At 38.8% G+C, this 21,424-nt stretch overlaps 1 protein-coding gene across 4 annotated transcripts; it reads right to left on the bottom strand.

Annotated features, from left to right (window-relative positions):
• Positions 1–3,603: 3,603 nt before the first annotated feature.
• wt1a (WT1 transcription factor a) lies at positions 3,604–19,634 on the bottom strand. Of its 4 annotated transcripts, none has more exons than XM_037255127.1 (9): positions 18,809–19,634; positions 16,335–16,457; positions 14,723–14,825; positions 12,421–12,504; positions 8,488–8,587; positions 6,043–6,187; positions 5,276–5,365; positions 4,336–4,428; positions 3,604–4,151 (listed from the first exon to the last, which is right to left on the bottom strand). In XM_037255127.1, exons 1-9 carry the CDS (start codon positions 19,281–19,283, stop codon positions 4,030–4,032), a joined length of 1,335 nt encoding a protein of 444 aa, XP_037111022.1. In that variant the 5' UTR covers positions 19,284–19,634; the 3' UTR covers positions 3,604–4,029. The 4 variants fall into 4 exon arrangements, with proteins under 4 accessions (XP_037111022.1, XP_037111023.1, XP_037111024.1 ...); XM_037255128.1 differs by having other exon boundaries at positions 4,345–4,428; XM_037255129.1 differs by lacking the exon at positions 12,421–12,504.
• Positions 19,635–21,424: the final 1,790 nt, after the last annotated feature.

The following is a 21,424-nucleotide window of genomic DNA, read 5'->3' as shown; positions in this document are numbered from 1 at the left end:
TCGTTAACAAGTTTTACCAATTATGAATAAATATTTGTAAAGTAAATTAAATAAGCTCTTCATTTAATTGCTTAAAATAACAATGGTATTAACTAATGGTAGCCTCATTGGTAATTTGTTTTGTGTGTATTTCAAAATTATGCAATTTTATTCAAATGTATACATTAAAAAATATAATACATTTCCTATTGCAAACATGATGGTGTCACATTTAGTACACGTTATTTTACTGTTTACTCATTATGACTTAGTTTTTAAATTCATCGATACTTTTATTATGCTTTACTAAAGCAGAAAAAGTTGATTCTTCCAGAAATTGTCAAGTGCAAAAATTAGTCTACATTGCTTTGCGCATTATCAGGTTGTGTCTTACAGTAATAAAATATAAGCCTCACCAAATGAAACCAGAAAGGATAAACAGTTTCCTGTAGCAAATACATTTGTCCTCATTTTACTATTATTTGTGTGTTGTCAACATTTGTCCTAAATATCCTTTTACCAAATGCAATTGTGTTTTTTTGTCATGGTTGCGGTATTCTGATAAAGCAGCACGAAATCAATAAAGGACGGTGTGTGTTTGTGTGTGTGTGTGTGTGTTTGTGTGTTTTAAATTTTTATTTTCAATTGCATTTAATTTTGTTGTTTTGTTTCATTATATATTTTTGTACTTTTTTTAATTTGCTGTTGTACTTGTTATGCTTTTGTTGAGTTATTTTTGTTGTTGTATCTAGTTGTTTTGAATAATTATGATTATTGTTTTTATTTGTAGTTGTTTTTAGATTAGTTCATTTTTGTTATTTGTCTTTGTGTTTCGCACTTCAGGGCCAACATAGCATCCATTAGAATTTAAGTATTTTGTTTGGTGGTATGCTGTGAAATTGGATTGTTGATTGTGATTGGTGTATCTTGGCTCAATAAAAGTGGTTTTCCAACTGGGGTCTCTGCTTGACACATTGCCCATGCATGTATTTTTTCTGTGGGTGCTCTGGATTCATTCAACACTTGAACGGAGGACATTGAAAACTCCTCAAAGCGTGTGCATGGTTGTTAGCATGTGCCCTGGTGACCAGTCCATGCTGTCCCCTGCATCTCACCTCAAATCGCTTTCCCCAGTGAGGATAGGTGGTGTCGAAAATGGATGGATGAAGAAAGTATTTTCAGAGCTTGTAGTCAATCAATCACAGTGAGTTAGAATTCCTTGACATAAAAGTCAATAAACATGGTCATACATGATATACACTCTTTATAGTTTATTTTCTGAGAAATATACAGGATAAAGTCATTGATTTCTTTTTTTAAACTTGTTTATCCTACAAAAAACTTCCATTACTTAACACTGATTGCGCTTAATTAAGTATATGATTTGGTCAAAGGTTGAAAATTAAATGTCTGAAATAAAAGTTGTCAAAAACTTACAGTACAATATGTACTTTGGATCTTCATGTGCCTAATTGGCAGTGTATATTCTCTCGTCTTTTTTTTTTTTTCATGCCCCCCTTCAATTGAGGAACTGGATGTAAAAGTGGCCAAAGTCACAGTTACACTGAGCAGCTACCTGGCTTCAAAGGCCTTGAGCAATGAGACTGGACCAAGATGAAACAGTGAAGCTCACACATAAACACACACAAAGCAGAGTGAGATGGGAGATAGAGGCCTTGTCCGACAGCTGAGATATAGCACAAAGGCCCTGGGGAGTTTCAGGGGAATTCCACAGAGGGAATTGGACATGTCTGATTTACACTAACACTTTGGCTAAACTTGCGATAAAAGTTCACAAAAGAAACATTGCTGGATCTGTCTTTATCCATCTTGCCCTCCATCAGTCTCGTCTCTCTTCTGCTCTTGTTATTTTCTCCGTACAAACTTGCAAATATCACATTATTGTGAAGCTGAGCATCATAATTTATGCGGCTATAGGAAATGAAAAAATAAGTTTTGTACGAGCAAGGACGAAGAGGGGAGACGAGAGGAAGGAACACAAGGGGAGTGAAAGAGTTGAGAGACACTGAAAGAAAACATGTTCATTTTTTATCAGCCCTTTTCACCCAATGGGGAGTCGAGGAATGTAATGAAGAATCTGGCCAGAGATAAAGCGAGGAAAGTGGTTGGTACTGTACTGTACTAAGTACGCGTGTGTGATAATGTATATGACAATATTTTCAGGGGGATCAGTTTTGGCACAGAGGCGAATACACTCACTGGACGCTATATTAGGTACACCTACACCCACCTTGAGATTTATTAAGAGCTGCATAAAAGCAATACAGATAACACTGTTATTGTAGACAGTCCAAAAAAAGTTTTTAAATAATTTGTCTTGTGTTATTTACTGTGGTATCGATGTACAACTGCCTCTGGGTCACACCGGATTTAGTTTATTTGTTCCATTGTACAGTAAAAGGGGTAAAATATTAATTGCTCTACTATCCTGTGTTATACTTCTACACCACTGCAAACATTTGTTAAATACAGTCATCCCTAAAATTGTTCATGGGCATGAATAATTTTGGGCATGACTCAATAATGCTTATAGGTCAATCAAAATGCATTTTCTTTGTAGAGATGGAATATTTGATACATCAGTGTGCGGTTAGGGTAAATTAAATTAGAACAAAATAATCTTAATGTTAAGGTTTGTTATCTTATAGGCAAAGTTGAAAAGAGTGTGACAACGGAGCTGTTCAGCAGTTAGTTTGTGCACATTTCATTAATTGCTCATAGAAAATAGCTTAAACCTGAATAAATAATAATGGTGGATACAATGTGACAGAAAACATTTATACAGCGAGCTCATCGTTATAATATTTCACTGGCATTTACTTTTTACAGCTTAATTGTTATTACATGTCAAAGAAGAAACAAAAATAGTTCCAGGATACATTCAAAGACAACCCACCCCCTCACCCACCAAAAAGTCACATGTATCCCTCATGGAAAACTCAGTTCCCATGGCAAAGCAAAATTATTTACATCTTGACCATGTCCTGGTCACAGAGCCAGTGTGACCCAACAGACATTTGAGAACATGCGGTGTGTAAAACAAAGGCCGAGTCCATTATTATTTACACCCCTACACACGAAACTAAGGCAATGTTGACGCACGAGTTGAATTAAAAAAAGTGTACATCACATGACTGAACACCTAACTACAATTTTTGTTGACATTGTGCGACCCAGACAAAAACGCTAAAATTACTGCCTGCCAAGTCAGATGCAAATGATCACGACATTTTTTTTTACAGCATTGAAAAAGGTATGAGCACATAGCAATCTCCCTTATGTTCCAGTGACTCAATCCATGAAATAAAAATAAATAGTTTAACAGGCGATATTTACAAAAGTGGTGATGACACTAAACACTTTATTGTATTTGATTTGTTCCTGATATTGTGACAAATTACACTCTCTGCTTACCACAAAATTTCTATGTGACCATTTTGCCATGCAAAAATGTACAAGAAATTATGCATGGCTTCTATTCTGACTTCAAATGAATTGATCTTGCAATCAATTTGAGTTGGTCCAGTATGAATAAATTGGATTAGCAATTAGCCCCTTAAAAACGGATGCCGAAATGTAAGATGATGCTGATGAGTTACTTTGGTAACAATTACACTGGGCCCTTTAGATTAGATGATGGAAGTCTGCTTGCTCGGGCTTAAATTATTTCTGTGAGGTGCAACTTTTTCCACAATCATTAAATCACATTTAATGCTCTTGGGGAGTATTCGGGTGAAAAGTGCACTTTTATGGCTCCCAAGGTTTTTCTGTGAAATCTGATTAATTGCTCAGTGAGTCATGTTCAGATAGGGCTGAAGCTAATAATTTGAAGCTTCACCAGAGAGCACTCGGGTTACTTTAACCCTCAAAAGGAATGGGCACGGGAATTTCATGAGTGGACACGCATGCAAGAAGGAAAGAATGTAATGTCCTTGGGCAACCTCGGTTTCTGCTGCATTGATTTTGGCACACAAAAGTATTAACAATCAATCCGACGCTACCGTTTTGCCACAGTGAGTGAACGCAGACTCAGATGGCCAGTTGGAGCTTGGTGAGGTTTCTCTGGTGCATGTTGTGGTGCCGCACCAACTCATCACTGCGGGCAAACTTCTTCTGACAGTTTGGCCAACGGCAGTTGAACGGCTTCTCGCCTGAAGGGTGAGTGGGAGACGTGCACATGGGGAAAAAAAAGAGGTTAGGAAAACAAAGTTTTATTGAAATATCTTTTGTTATTTATCCATGCGTTAGTCTATGTATCTGTTATGTCCAAATCATAAATTATTATATTCTGTAAACATGAACGAGGTATAAAAGAAAAAAGAAAAGTTTACGCACTTGTTTTACCTGTATGAGTCCGGGTGTGTGTCTTAAGGTGATCAGACCGAGAGAATTTTCTCTGACACGTCTCGCATTGGAAGGGTTTAACTCCTAAACACATGTACAATTTGCATGCACACAGATTGGAGTTTCACACACACGAGAGAAATATTCAGCACACACGCGCACAGAGCGGGAGACAGAAAAATAAAGTAGAGCGGCGACTTGCAGGAAAGGCAGTCCAAAGCTCTGCCAGTTTTTTTGTAACGCCAGCCAAGATCAGGGTTGCCCCTAACATTTGCCAAGAGCCGCAAACTCGAAGGATTACTGTTGGGTGTGTGTGTGTTTGCTTTCACATTTCTCACCTTAAACTCACATGGGCAAAGGTATATGTACCGTAATTTTCGGACTATAAGTCGCACCGGAGTATAAGTCGCACCAGCCATAAAATGCCCAAAAAAGTGAAAAAAAAACATATATATGTATATAAGTCGCTCCTGAGTACAAGTCGCCCCCCCACCCAAACTATGAAAAAAAAACGCGACTTATAGTCCGAAAATTACGGTACTTATACCTTTACATGATATGAGGGGCCCAACCAGATAATCTAATCTTTACTATGCATGTAACAGTGATAAACACTCCATTTAGGATTTTCATGAAAAGTGGGGGGTGATGTGATTTTTTAATATTATTAAGTATATATATATATTTTTTTCAAACTACAAATATTCATCATATAAAGAGCCGCTTTTTGGAATATGCTGCGGGCCGGTAAAAAACAAGCTGCGGGGAAGGATATGGCCTCTGGGTGGGACTTTCACCATGTTTGATCTTAGGAGACCATTTGGACAAACCTGTGCAATTTACACATCATGGCCATCATGCAAACAAGAAGGTTGGAGCAAATGGGGAGAACAAAGAGAAGGAATAAGTGAAAATCAGGCAATAATCAAACCTGTGTGCCTCCTTTGGTGTCTTTTGAGCTGGTCAGAGCGAGAGAAGCCCCGACCACATTCTGCAACGTCACAGTGGTAAGGTTTCTCCCCTAGACGCAGACAAAGAAAGGGTATTGAACGAGCACAAATTTCCATGTACTTGTCTGTTTGGCAATAAATAACAGAAGCAATACACTCCTCAATGCCAGATGTTATTTGCTTAAGAACAGGACAGCAAAGAAGAGCGTCCGTGTGCAGTGACACAAAGATGAGAAAAGTCATGGCAAGGAGCTTTAAATTTAATATTTTGCAATGGAGGATAGCATTGCACACATCTGTGTCTTGGCTTATTTTGTATATTTAAAAAGGCAATAAAGCATTTAATTATAATTTAAAAAGGCAATAAAGCATTTAATTATAAAAAAAATGGGCATGAAATTTTAAATGCAAGTATGTAATTTTATATGCTTATTATCCTCTGGCTAAAATTGTATGACAGTTAGAAATGCTATTCAAAACACTCCACTTCAAGTCAACTTTATTATGCTACTATAACTTAAATTTGTAATATGTACTATATAATGCTAAATATAAAAATCAGATTTTTGATGGTATATTTTTACCACTTTGTAGTAAAAATAAAAAACTAAAGCAGTGAAAGATATACACATGAATATTTTCACACTTTCAGTTATTTTGCTTTAATAAAGTGTGTGTGTGTGTGTGGGAGAGGGGTCTGATAAAACTCAAAAGGCACAAAGAAGTAACAATGCACTCTTGTATTCACCTGTGTGTTTGCGGCCGTGCATCTGCAGATGAGACAGCTTAAAGTAGCGCTTGTTGCATCCTGGGTGTGGACACATGAATGGACGTTTCTCGCTGCTCTCTGATCGAACTATTGCTGGACCAATGCTGGGAACCCGCCTTACATCCTGCATGCACACACACATTAACAAAACAAATGAAATATCTCATGCCTGTAAAATATAATCCATAGACATTCGGATTTATATTTATTCCATTCAGTTAATAAGACTAATCATGTAATTTAATCAACCTTGCACTTTTGGGATCATTAAAATAAAATGGTCATATTCCTTCTTTATTTTCATTTGATAATAATTAGCTGTAAGGTGACCCCGATTTGACTGCAGCCCATTGGGAGCTGTTAGTCACGCCTTTTAGACAGAGCGCCCCATTAGAACCCTGCTGCTCACTGCAAATGCCCTGTGGAAGAGAATCACAGCAAATACCATAAAGAACACAATAAGAGTTCAACAACAATCGGGAAAATAAAGCGAGACCTTATCTTTATACGGTTTGAAGGAATTTAAACTATTTTCTCTATCTCCTTTGTGAAACCTGTGATCGTTACATTTCCTGCCTCTAAATATTTGCCCCATTGAAATCTTCACATCAACAGGTGACCTTCAAGCATGAAGAATGATTCCATTCACTTTGCTGCACTTGGCCTGCTTTAAAACACCTGTCATTCTTCAGACCAAGCACACGTATGACGCGAATCAAACAACGGCTGAATTTGACAGGAACAGTTGAACTGGTGGATTCCTGCAAGACTGATTGCACCATCTTCACAGGGTCTCATCCCATGGAACTTTTTTTTTTTTTTTGCAGCACGTTCGAGATACTGGACTGCATTGAGTAGTCAGTCCAAACAAAAAAGGCCTGCTCAGCTACTTCTGACCAGTTTGACTGCCAGAAGTAACCAATTTGGTAAAAAACAACACATTCAAATTAATACACCTTGGCTGATCATGTTCCAAGAAACCCAATTCACTATTGTATGAAATGAAAACATGCATGAAGCACCGCTGGTACATGTGAGCCCAAAATACACAAGTATGCATCCTGGCTAGTGTGGATGTGGCTCAAAGACAAAAAAGGCAAACTTTTTTGTTGTGGTCACCACAGACAAAGTCCTACTCTATGAAAAAAAAAATCAGATCAGTAATTTAAGTCTTCACAGTCAGCACCAGCGTCAGTCAGGACGGAAACATTCTGTACCTGGTTGACGTGGGTCCGAGATGGACTGGTGGGGTAAACAGGTTTGTTTTAGCAGACTAAACACTCCTATCTGCCGAGGACTCTTTAGAATCTGTGTGTAAATGTGGTAGTAGTTGGAGGTATTCAGTTGACTTCAGTTCTTTTGCTGAATGCAGCTTCACAGATTGGAAATAATTGCCTGCAAGCTAAGATCGAGCCGTATCAGAAATGGGGAGAGGACCAGATGTCGTAGTCAGTTATACATTCTTGTCATTCCTGCGATGCTTCTTTGTCTGTACTGTGCAAACTGTAATTTGCATGATAGAAACAGTGTTATGGCTAAATCTCAACCTGTGGCTATTGCAAGATTGCACAAAATCCAGAGAGGGAATCAAAATGGTGTGGAAGGTGACGGTATACCGTGCTATATCTTTCACTGGTGATTCCAAAAGATGAATTAGTAAACCAGATAGCGACTTACAGTTAACATCACTTCTAGAGTAGGACTCTTCTGGGAGGATAGAGTAGCGGCAAGAGATTCAGATGGCAGATGATCATTTGTAGACTTTAGGTTCATATTCACCTTCATTGATCTTCAAACTCAATACAGAGAGATGACAAATATATTGCTAGTGGTGCGATCATTGTGCAATTAGCACAACAGAGAGTCGAGCTATATCATTCATACGGAATCAGTTTTTATAAAATCCAGTCTCCCAACATTCTAAATAGTTGAAAAAGGTCCACTACTCCACTTGACTCAGTCTAGATTTGTTCGGAATTCTTGAGGGAAAAAATGACACCGAAAATCTTGAATCTAAACAGGGGATTACTAAATATCTCAAAGCATAATTTATAGCTCATCACAAAGTCAAAAAGGAACATCATAAAGCATCTAGCACTGAGATCATAAGTGTCAAAGGTCCCTATTTTGGTAAACTGGCAACCATATGCTTGGCATAAAAACGGGCGTAAATTCTATTTCAGCATAACCCCCAATTTATCCACAATTTGGTGACAGAAAGGAGACGGCACATCATTTTTGTGCCAGTCATGTTTATAAATTTGGTAGACGTGCGACACTGCACTGGGCATTCCTGCCACAGCACATCTGCCAATTTGGTAAAAAAACAAAAAAAGAAAGCTAGATTTAGGCTACCTAGAACCACGCATAAGGGATATGAAGTGATATTAAAGCATTAAATGCTTAGTCCACAGACAGACATACCTGTATTCCTCTGAAGACGCCATGCGTGTGTATGCGGTACTGTGTGCTGCAGCTGTACACCATGGGCGCGCTTGGGTCACTGTCGTAGCCCCCTGCATGACTACAAAGAGAAGAGACAAGATTCGAGCAGGGTCAAGTTGCTGTTTGGAGAAATTTACTCGGGCCAAATGAGGTAAAAATGTGGAGTAGACACAAAGCACACAACGCGAGTGCACAACATTTGGGTCTGTGCTGTCTGCCTTCTATGGTCCCCCTGAGAGAATAAGGTAGAAAAAAACAAGGTAGAAAAAAAACTACACAAAACTTTTGCAAGATCTCACAATCCTTTGATATATTCTGGATCCAAAAATTTAATCAGAAATAAGCATACAATAAAAAGACAGACAATGGCCCTCAAATTTAGAATCTTCAGTGACTCTAATCTTTGTACTGAGGTATGTGACGATGAGACCCACACAAGCTCAGGGACAGCATGTGAATTCCACACAGAAAGGACTCATTGTATAGATACCGCATATCATTACATTAACAAAAACTGCCTTACTTGAGCCATCACCATACCGTTTTGGTGTTTCAGTGAGACTAGCGAGTATTCGGGACGAGGAGCTAAGTTGTGATAGCGTTTATGTTTCTGGTCAGGTCACCTGGGAAAATAAATCCTATTTGAGGGACCAGACAAAGCAAGTCTGAGAAAATTATGATGAATAAAATGAGACATGTTTTTGCTGGGCGTTACGGTGAACGTTTTCTTTTACATTCCCTCTGTGCCCCTGCTGATTTAGTGGCTGAAAGTACATATTAGACCATCTGAAAGCAGGTCTAAGTTGTGGCACAGGTGGTGTAACACGATTTTGGTGAATCTGATCAAGGTGCTGTCAGACAGATTCTGACCACTGTGAATATGTGTGGTGGAAGTCCTAATATTTCATTCATAGATAACATCTTTAGAATTTTAAAAATCACCCCCTGCGCCGTTGTCCAAGTGGCCACTTCACAGCGACGATCTACGATCACGCTGGCCATAACCCTAACATCATCAGCAAGTGGAGATCTTTTTGTAATTCCTTGGTCATGTACTTTGCATCTGCATGGACTCCAGCGAGTTAGTTTATATATGCTTCTGCCATGTAGACATGTCGTGTGCTTCTCCGGTGCTAAATTTAAAAAGGAACGAGAGGAGCCACTCTATTTCTATTGACCTGAAGCAAGCCGGCTGTGTTCACTCCCACAACAACACAAGTGGCAAATAAAAAAAATAAAAAAATAGAAGAAACAAAACACCATTCATGCACACAGTTCCGTTGGGCATCAAAATAGAGTTACATCTCTTGGCTGGACAAAGAAGTTTGATAAGTCTGGGATCATCCTATCTCTGGATAACCGTGTGGAGGAGTAGAAAAACACTTGCATTGTGAGACACATCTGCAAGGGTAACCTTCAACATCTTCTGATAACATCCACTGAGAAACGTGTGTATATTACCCTCTGTCTGTAAGCAAGCAGAATCTTGTCGCTACATCTGCCGGACAACGAATGTCACCATCATAATAATTAACAATCCATTGTGATTGAATCTTTTTGCTAAAGGTGGTGTAAACTATTGCCACCGTTGAAATACAACAACAGAACAGCGTTTCAGGTATCCAGTACAACAGGGGTGTCAAACTAATTTTTTTCACGGGCCGCATTGTAGTCATAGCTTCTTTCGGAGGGCCATTATGACTGTCAACCCAAATAAATGTATGAGCACCTCATTATATACAGTAAAAGCTACAAAACAAACTAACAAATAACTCGTTTTCAAATCAGACGAGTAAAAACTGGTCAAATATTAAAAACAAAAAGATATTAAAAGTGAAGACCATTTGCAATTCTAGTCATGACACGAATTTGATGCACAATTTGTCTTTGCGGGGCACATAAAATGTGGCGGGCCGTATCTGGCCCCCGGGCCTTGAGTTTGGCACCTGTGCAGTACAATAACAGAAGAGAAATGTTTCAAGCAAAATATGGCCATTAAAATATTAGAAACAACTCTCAGTATATGGGACACTGGAGTTTGACATTACTGCAAACTACAACCACCAAAAGCACACAGATTGCAAAGTCAATCTAAAGCGATTAGCACCGTCTTTATGAAGATGGAACTTGGGGTCCATGTCTTACACTTAAACTCATCGCAACAGTGTCAGCTGAGCAGCTTATGCAACATCAAACATCAACTATAAATCTACAATATGCTACACAACAACCCGCCTAATGTTTCATGCACGTACACATTGAGAAAATCCCATGCAGCTTGTGTGCGTTTGTGTGACCTCAACTAAAACTGTGCTCAACTCCCCAATACTTCCTCTTCCTCCAACCAGTTTCTCTTTATCTCATTCTCTTCCAACGACTCCCACCTCTTCCTCCCTCTCATCTCTTCAACCTTACTCCCCCATGCCTCTGTATCCCCCATTGATAGAGCGGCACAAATGAAAAGCAAGACATTTTAATCAAACTTTCATCACCAACCCTATTTGACACATACTTTTCTAAACTAGCTTTTCATGCACGTACACAACTTTATAAGAAGCATTCACGTATGCAACACACACACCTGTTCATTTACTATCGTGGGTGGATGCCTGCTGATTCGAAAGCATTTGCAGGTCATGATGACACTGCAGTCGTACAATGTGGATGGATTTTTAAATTGCATTTTGTTATACATATTTCTTTCCCAAAACTTTGTTTCTACTTGCATATTTGGATTCCAAGTTTGTCCATGAAGAGAGGACATAGATGTAGTAGCCTTTCAAAAACAGGTCTAAAATTCTGATCTAATAAGTTAATGTTTTGTTTGTGTGTCAGAGTTTCCATGAAGAAGCAGGAGGGAAGAAAGGCAACAAACCCGATTCCACAACTGGATGCGGACTTTTTTTGTTCAGTTTTAATTTGTTCTTGGATTTGTCTAATTTGTTAGCTTTTAGATGTTACATAGCTTCTTTCGGAGGGACATTATGACTGTCTACCCAAATAAATGTATGAGCATCTCATTATATACAGTAAAAGCTACAAAACAAACTGACAAATAACTCTTATTCAAATCAGAAGCGTTAAAAACTGGTCAAATGTTTAAAAAAAGATATTAAAAGTGAAGACAATTTGCAATTCTAGTCATGACACACGAATTTGATGCACAATTTGTCTTCGCAGGCCACATAGAATGAGGTGGCGGGCCATATCTGGCCCCCGGGCCTTGAGTTTGACATCTGTGCTCTAGGCACTGCTTTTGACATGAAAGGGCCCTGATCTGATTGCTACATTAAACAAGAAGTTGGTCAACAGATTATATGACTGGTGATTGACATTTTATTTTCTATTAATTGACTTGTTTCTTGCCATGGACAAATTCCATCATCAGTAAAATATATATTTTTAAAAATGTCACAGAAATCTCTCAATAGATATAGTATTGGGCAATATATATCCATCCGTCCATTAATTGTCCATACTGCTTAGCCCCACTATGTTGCCAGTGATCTGGAGCCTTTCCCAGCTGACTTTGGAGAAGTCAAAAACAGAAGAATTCACACTCCCAATGACACCCATGGACAATATTTGAGTCTCCAGTGACACTTAAATGAATGTTTTTGGAGAATGTACTCCGAGAAAACCCATGCAAGCACAGGGAGTGCACGCAAACCTGGACTCAAATTCCCATCAGTACTGTGAGCCATATCCGCTAACCACTCCTCCACCCTGCCACATAACAAATATACTAAACCAACATTGCCATATGCAGGTTACCTTCTCGCAGACACCACTAATTCACTGTATAGAAGCAGTTAGTAGTCCTCTTTCATTTCTACCCCTAAATGTTCTCTTTTTAAAAATTGCACCCAACTGGCTGCGTCTTCGTAAAGATAGCGATGGATGAGTTCCTACCTCTTCATGGTGGATGCCAGTGTATTGACAGGGTTCCAAGCCACACACTCCAACTGAGAGGTCATTTGATATACATTTTCACCACTGTGGAGGACAAACAAGATGTAGAAAATAAAACTCATGAGCTGAGAGTCCCCTTGTGATGTTATGTAGCTTCATGTTGTCCCCAAGGGAACACTGGTGACAAATGCCAACACATTTACAGAAACACACACACGCACAATTTGAGGTTAAAGAAAATAAAAAATACTGCTCAAGACAATTGAACTCACCAGCAACATGAATGAAACAAAGCCAAGAGGCATGCCCGTGACCTTTCACGCTCACATTTATGTACACACACACACGTGCTGGATTTACAGCCTCCTATATACGCCACCTACAGCCTGCAAACAATCTGGAGAGACGAGTGGGAGTGACACCCTGCTCAAAGCACAGCTACTATTTAGTGGGGCCTCACAAACAGCACAGTTGTAGTTGACATTGAGGCTGGACACAAGATTCAACAATGCAACTGAATAATTAATTATTTCATTAAAAGGAATAAAACAGCACCAATGTGTTTGACCAAAGGTTGGTGTGTAAGCTAAATCTTATTTGATTTCATCTGATATCCTCATTCTTGCTATCAATCTATTTCCCAACTTTTGTCTCCCCAAACAAAATTATTCCAAAAAGTACTATTCTTGAAGCAATGATGAATCATTCATATTTTGATTTACTCACAACTCTGCTTAGTGTGAAATGTAGGCCCTCTTTGTTGAACAAAAGCTATTGCTTATAAATGGCAACATGGAAAAATAATTTATTAATAAATTTATGGTAAAAAGAATAAATGCTAATACCAACATACAGTATTTACAGCCCCACATAAAATCACACCTAATACAACATCAGCATGTTTTATTTCATGTGGATCAAGTGGGCCAACTTGACATCATGCCAATTAAACACAGTGCAACTTGTACCAGGCTGTGAGATTAGACAACCACATCAACCCATATGTGTGTGCGTGCAGGCGTATGCATGTTTCTGTGGAAGAGAAACAGGGGGGAATATAAACTTGGAGGTCTGCTGGTCGTCTTTGTCATAAAAATAAGCCGTAGCTTCCCAGCAAACACGCACACACAGACCCACATCACACTGTGGCATTCACAGAGACTCTACTGCTGCTCGGCACTCTCGAAGGAAAACACTATCATAAAATGTGAAGGATGTTTTTTGGGAAACAACATACAAAAGCAGCGCAAACTGGTAAACTTCTAATGCTGTATTTATGACTTGTCCCCATAAGTAATGGGCTGCCAGTCGATCATTTTTAATTGTAATTGATTGCATGATTTCCATAGTTGATGTACCGTATTTTCCGCACTATAAGGCGCAACGGATTATAAGGCGCACTGTCGGCTTTTGAGAAAATTTGAGGTTTTTAGGTGCGCCTTATAGTGCGGAAAATACGGCATATACAGTATACACTGGTTAGCATGTCCACCTCACAGATCAGAGGTGTAAGGGTTCGATTCTGTCTCTGGCCTTCCTGTGTGGAGTTTGCATGTTCTCCCTGTGCCCGTGTGGGTTTCCTCTGGGTACTCTGGTTTCCTTCCACATCCCCAAGACATGCAGTTTACCACTCCAATTTGTCCATGTGTGATAGTTGAGGAATTCAATGAGCTATAGTTATAGAGTGCTAGTGAACTGCGACAAAAAGAAAAACTCTAGATGTTGTATATCTATGGTTTTAGCAACTAGCTATCTTACAACACTAACATGCAATAACGGACGCAGATGCTCGTGGTTGGCGACAATGCAAAGTGAGATTTTACTTTAGGTAAGCCATTTAGAATGAAAACAACACCAATTCCATTGTTCGAACAAAATTGACACAATGTTTCTGCTGATTATCTTAATAGGTTTCCAAAGAATTGAATCGCCCAATTATAAGAGTGATTTCAGATCCACTGCAAAATTTTCAACCTCTATTATAGTTTTGAAAAGTTTTAATTAACACATCAGAAAGACTTTTCAAACTCATCCATCATATGTCTAGACATGCATACACAAACATCAGGAAAGGAAATTGAACCACATCGAGGAAGCTTCAATGGCACAGAGACCTGTCCTGAAGGTGAACATCCTGTTCAAACGGCATCCTGTCATCGTTCACTGAGTTACAATGAAACAATAGTTGCAAAAAATTCCCACCTTTAATTGCTGTTGTATCATAAAAATAGATTTTGCATGTGGGGTCAGCATCATGACACTATTTGTAATCAATGTGTACAAAGTATGTGTGTGTATGTACCTGTTGTAAGGATTCCTCAGCAGCAGAGCCTGACTGCCGGTACAGCTGTCTGAAGGGTTGTGGCATCCATACATTGAAGGGGGCATAGGATACTGCTGCTCTGCTACACATATACACAAAAATATACACATGCATACAAACATGTACATAATGAGGCACACACAGACATATTGTATACTGCACGCGATTGTTTCTGTCAGCGTTCGTGTAATTCTTAAGCTGTTTTCAAGCTCACGTGTCTCGTATAATGCAATGCTAAACATCAGCATAGACTTCAGAATTTTATTCCCAAAAATTTACCCGTTTTTCAAATCAAAATTTAAATGAATTAAAATGCCATTATTGCATTCCAGCGCCCCAATAAATGTTTTAATGGGGAAAAGACAGCACTTGTATGAAAACATAGTAAACAGAGAGAATGAAATAAATAAAAATAACATTAAATAAAATGTTATAGAAGTGAAGTAACTAAGTTACTTTTAAAAGCAAATGATCCATAAAGTTATGGAGCTACTTTTTCAAGGTAATTGTTGTGACACTATTTGCACCACAAAATGAAGAATTACTGGGGGATACCTCATATCTCGAAAAACCTTCAAATTGAGGCACTGGAAAATCAAGATACCACCTGTCTTGGCATAACTACATAAAAGCATGCATACAAAAAAAAAAATCTGACTATAATTCCAAAATAATAATCAGCCTCAACACTTGTGTTGAGAAAAGAAGAACATGAGATGGCAAGAAGAAAAATACACAGCGAAAGAAATGTGAAGCAAGCTCACATTGCAGGTCACCACTTAGCCAAGTTAAGGTACAGGCTGCAGTGCTGTGGCATAACTCGAATTTGCATAGACGTTTTCACTATAGCCTCCTGACATTTTGTTGATATTGAAAAATACCCATCCAATTTAATAAAGGTGTTATGATTAAAACAATTTGACCCAGGAAGGGATTCTTTTCTTTACTTCTATTGGAATATTTGATTCAAAAAACGTACAAATGGTCGGATGAAGTTATGTTATGGATTGCTTTCCACTGTGGAGCTCCCAGGGTCAATGGAAAGCAAGGATGGGTATCAAGTTCCATTATGTTAGTCTTCTTTAAGGCCTTTTCTATTCATCCCCTTTTCCAATCTTTATCCCCAAATCTCATTTTTTTCCCTGTGTTTGCTACTCGAGAGTGAACTGCTCCCTTGACAGTTCCTTGCATTCCAATTTCTCTCCCACCTCCAAAAATGCTGCTTATTTCTGCTGCAAAGATGTCCCAAAATATATTGGAACAATGACACAACACAAAAAACCCCTCTATTTTCACTTATCACCACTAACACACGCCGAGTATTTTTAACGGGATGGGTAGGTGGATGAAAGAGTGGATGAGAAGAGAAGCCCAGGGAGTTTGTGAGTCAGGATGTGGCTGATTTATTCTTCTGACAAACCAGGTCAACACGAAGACGTCAGAAGACGTCCCCACTGTGAGGTCAGCGGTCTTACGGATGCGGTCGTGCACCCACTCGCGAGACATAAATACATATTCAGTTAAATCTGTTTTCGTCTCCTGAGGCTGTGACGCATTGATTTCGTGCGATGTTACATCATATCAAACATACCGATGGAATTCTGATGACTTAGAGTGTCTTCATGTTTGAAGGAGTGGTTGGAGAACTGCGAGCTGGGGTGAGTTGGAGTGTGACCGTAATTGTTGGCGCCATCGAACGCGACTGTGCTGTAACCTGCAACACACAAACACAAAATTCAAGTCACATTAATGTATTTTTTATTTTTAAATTAAATCACCATCAACATGTTGTTGCTGTGTTTAAACAGCAATTAGTTATACCTCAAAATATTATTAGTATAATCACTATTTAGTTGTCAAATCTGTAATCAAACAAACACACTTAAACACACACGCTGACTCAATGTCTGACACTCAGATGTGATTGATGACATGACTGACTAAATGGCAGAACTCAACCCCATAAATCACACACGCAAGACACACGCACGCACGCACACACACAAACACACACTGAGTTAAGTTTAAATGCAATGTAGCGCGATAAATTGAGTGGGAATGGAAAAACAAAACTCATCCTATTATTTTCTACTTCCTTTGCATGTTCCTGCATTGATGAGTGCGTCTGTTTTTTCCATGTGAAATTGAATTTCTCTTTTAATTTGAAAATCCTTTGATATGCTTAATTACCCACCAAACCGTGAATGACATATTGTCCATCCAGATGGAACTAGACTCGGCCATGGGTGCCTCTTCACAAGGTAGAAGTTTTTGCGGTGACGCCTCGGTCTCTGAGTGACCCTGCGCCGCTATCAGCTCTACTGTGTGACCTGAGTCTTGCTCTTAGTTTGTTTGCCTGTGCTTGTCCAGCCACAGCGGGGACCAGATAAACGAGGTCAGAGGTCAGCTCAGTGCTTTGATTATAATGTTATTCCTAAATTATCTGCTTGATAGGCATGTTATTGCTAATTAATCTACTGGGCACGGATAAACAGTTCTATTATCCTGAATGAACACAACCGAATGTGATCCTCATTGTTGACATTTGACTTGTCTGTTTTAGCCCATGATTTAAAAACCATTTTGAAATCTAAAAATAATAATGTGGTCACTAAATCAAATCCAGTTACAATAAGATAAAAGGCATCGAAAGTGATCATTTGAATGGATTGATAAATTAATATTTTTATTGTAAGCCACAAAAATGGCCTCAAATTCCCAAATTGATTGTGACTTTCTATGCTTGTGCGGAAGAAACAGCTTGAGAAAACATTCACTATCTTTCACTACGTTATTTAAATTGCTTGCACTTAAATCATAATCATTTATTGTAAAATTACTCGTAAAATACAGGAACATTTAAGATTTCAAGCTGTGAATTACTGCATTGTATTTTATACTCGAGAAATTGTGTTTATTGGGATCCTTCATTTTACTGATTACTGTTCATTTTACATTTGACTGATTTCTCAAAGTGTTTCAAACTTTTTACAATTTACATAAATCTTATTTGAATCAAAATACTCGCTAGTAGAATTGAATCAGAAGCGACATACATTTTAGTGTGCAATGCAATGCTCAAAAAAACATAGTTGTATTTTTAAACAATAAAAAAATCTAATCTAGATTATGAAAAACAGGCAATAAAATGTACAGTCATGCATGATACAGAATTTCGGGTCAAAATAATGTCAGAGCATCAGATACAATTATTCCACGTCTTTCCTGGTGCTGACATTCATAACTCATGAACTTCATCAGACACATTTGCAAAATCAAATAAGATGCAATAAATATGTTGCATCACATATTCTGCCGTTACAAAAGTAATAATGCTTTTACTATCACTGTCCGAGAGGTTCTTATTTAACTAAATGTTTTTATTGCGGTTGTAATTTCAGTTAAATACTATTCTCTCATATAGTAGTTTAATCGAGTAACTGGTTTCAGCCCGATGCAATGCAGCTCTCCACTAATGACCTCTTTGATAAATGAATGGAAAATAAGCATTGCATTTTTCGACACAACTTTTACTGATGGAATCGTGTAGGTATTTGTGTGTGTAGCTAATATTGTGCTGAGTGAGTGCAGCAGGTCAGTTCCACATAAAAAAGAAACAGAAGCCTTTTGTTTCAAATTCTATCATGTCAGTTGTGGTGCTAAATGATGTATCCATGTAATCTTTGTCTTCCCAATATATGTTTTTTTTTTCTTTTAACTTTTAACAACTACTTCATTAGGAATAGTACAGCGCTTATACCGTGGTGCGTCCATGAACTTTAAACTGCATAAAGCAACTGTCAAAAGTAATTTGTAGAAATGTTGTGAGTTTCATTCTATTTCTTCAGAATCTTGCTTATCATAGACTCTAGAAAGTCAGTGACACATTGAGGGATTGAAGTGAACAAGGAATTGGAGGCCGTGAAGGCAACAGCTCAACATAGGTCATAGGTCACACAGATGTTATGTTAAGAGAATGAGCTACACATGAAGACAATCTGTATAGAGCAGGTAACACACATGCACATACACATGTAAAAAAAATGTGTACAGTAGAGCATGTACCTGTCTGGTTGCGGGCGGCAGGCTGTGTGTCCATGCAGTTGGTCAGGTATGGTGGGTTGCTAAACATCCTGCTGGGGGGTTGGTGATGATGCGGGGCACCGACTGAAGGTGGCTGGACGGAGGGGGCCGGTGCAGGAGGGGGGGACCCGAAGGCGGCCCCGTATCGACAGGCCCCCGTGCCCGTGAACTGCCCCGAGAAGTGGACGGTGAAGGCGCTGAGGCCGCAGTGAGGATCCGAGTCCAGGTGGTGGGGGTCGCTCGCGCTCCCCCAGCTGGGCTCCTGCTTGATGAAGGAGTGCGGCCCGAGGGACGTGTGAGGGGGTCCCAGAGATGAGTAAGGGGAGGTGGCAGTGTGGAAGTCCAGGACGGGAGCCCACTGTGGGGCCGTGTTGACTGGTAGAGCCGGGCAGCCTGGACTGGGCCCGGCTGGAACGGGAGGTAGCAGGGAGTTCAGGTCACGTACATCTGAACCCATTGTGGTCCAAAATTAACAAAAAAAATAAAATGATGGACGTTGCTTCCTTATCGATTAAAAAGCCTCACTGCCCTCTCGCACCCTAAGATCCACCTTGTTGCATAGAAGTCTAGCCAAAGTCTGGCTCAGTTGAAGCCCGTCGTTTTTTTGAAAATAGCACACACTCTGCGGAAACTCCTCAGGTTCATGGTGATGCAGCGGTGAGGTCAACTTTACGACGTTGAAAAGAAAAACAGAAGAACACAACCGGCTGGGGTCTTTGCTTTGTCGTGGAGGAGTGTTGGGTCCATTCAAGAAGCACAGAGGTTGTCTTCTCTAATAGTGATCTCTGTGAATGGAGGAAGAGGAGTGGACCAGTGAGGAGGAGTAGCCCTCTTTACCCTCCATGCTCTCCATCTGTGTGTATCTGTAGGCGGAGTCAGGAGGTGACACTATATTTAAACACCAATATATTTTCTTTGAGTCATTTATTTTATGCATACAATCATTAAAAAAATGCATTATGACAAGTTGAGTTTATTTTCTTAAAAAACGTAACATCACAAGCGAGATGAACATAAAATACATACAATTATATTTTGAATCAGTCTACAAAAATATTGTGTATATTTCATGATACGGTTGCAGTCAAATAAAATGATGTTCAAATATATTGTTAAATTATAATATATTATCACATGTATGTCTTTATTTGCAAATTTCCCCATGGGGAGACTAATAAAGCTTATATTATCTCATCCTTACATTATATTTTGTTTTGATACTTGAAAGATTGTTTACATACATATGTAAAATGTATGGCATTTCTATTGTGTCCAACTATAATATTATGAAGAATATGCATTTTCAATATTTATTGCACAGTGTTACTTCAACATGAAATGATCTGTATTCTGGTTAAAAGTATTTGGTTTGATAATTATTTGAATCGTGTTAATTAAGAGATGGGGCCTCTCCGGAACGAATTTTCACCACCATGATAAAATAATAAAATATAATACACAGACTGAAAATAAAATACATATTTCACATTGGAAAAACATGTTTTTATATATTCACGATTTTCACTGTCAGTATAATTTGGCACAATGGCACTTTTATTCAGCAAAGCTTTCCACACACATACTAAAATTACCTCTTGTTATTTTGCCCACAACAGTACAAGTTTCACAAACTGAACATTAGTGTATCAGTACTAATATGCTAAAATCTGGGACAGAACAGATTGGATTGGATAGAAATTTGCACTCAAGCACATCTGCAACATTAAAAGCTAGAAATAAAAATAACAATTCACACCAGACGTGTCTTATAGGGATGGGAAGGGGGGGGGGGCATGTTCGTGCAATTATGCGTTCCCAACGTGGGCCTATGGAAGGCCTGTTTAAGATGCTTGTTGTCCGTGGCTAGTCAAAAATTGGTGAGTATAACACCGGTAAATTTTCATTTGAAGATAATTTGTTGTTTGGAGAGGAGGAATGTGTTCCACTGTCTGCAGTGTGGCTATCAATCTTCAGCAATATTGGTTGACCAGTCAGATGCATGAGTGCTCTTCTGGGATGGCCAGCTATGTTAATATTGAGAGTGGAGGCGGTCGTGCACGCAGGACAAAAAAAAAAAAAAGACACGATGAGACGAGTCGGAGAGAATGTGCGTTTGGTGCTGCTGGTTTATTTCTTTGTTTGAAACCTATCACAGATCACAAGGCTTATCATGATAGATCAGTGGATCATTTATCAGCAAAACACAGAGCCAAAAGAGACAAACATGTCTTTGCGTCCAAATGTCACCTCGGCTGAAAACAAATGATGCGTTCGACTATGAACTAATGACATAGTGTATTTGATGCAGCATTGTGTGTGGGAAACATTTGACAGTTGCATAATAAATAATAAGAGAGTGCTTTAGACAGCCTTGTTAGCATAACACATCGACTATAGCAAAACCAGTACAAGAGCATTATTTAGATTGAAGGTAACAATGCTTAGTTCTTTTTGACACTGGAGGAATATTATATAAACAATGTGATTTATAATGGATAAGTTTACAGTGGCGTACAACTGTACTGCATCATGTTGAAAGATGTGTCTAATATTTCGCTTAATCTCACTTATTAACAACTTTAATACTTCTAACAGGGT

Source organism: Syngnathus acus, chromosome 6, assembly GCF_901709675.1.
Source record: "Syngnathus acus chromosome 6, fSynAcu1.2, whole genome shotgun sequence".
In the NCBI taxonomy this organism is placed as follows: Eukaryota; Metazoa; Chordata; class Actinopteri; order Syngnathiformes; family Syngnathidae; genus Syngnathus; species Syngnathus acus.
This window is presented reverse-complemented; position numbering and strand designations above follow the sequence as displayed.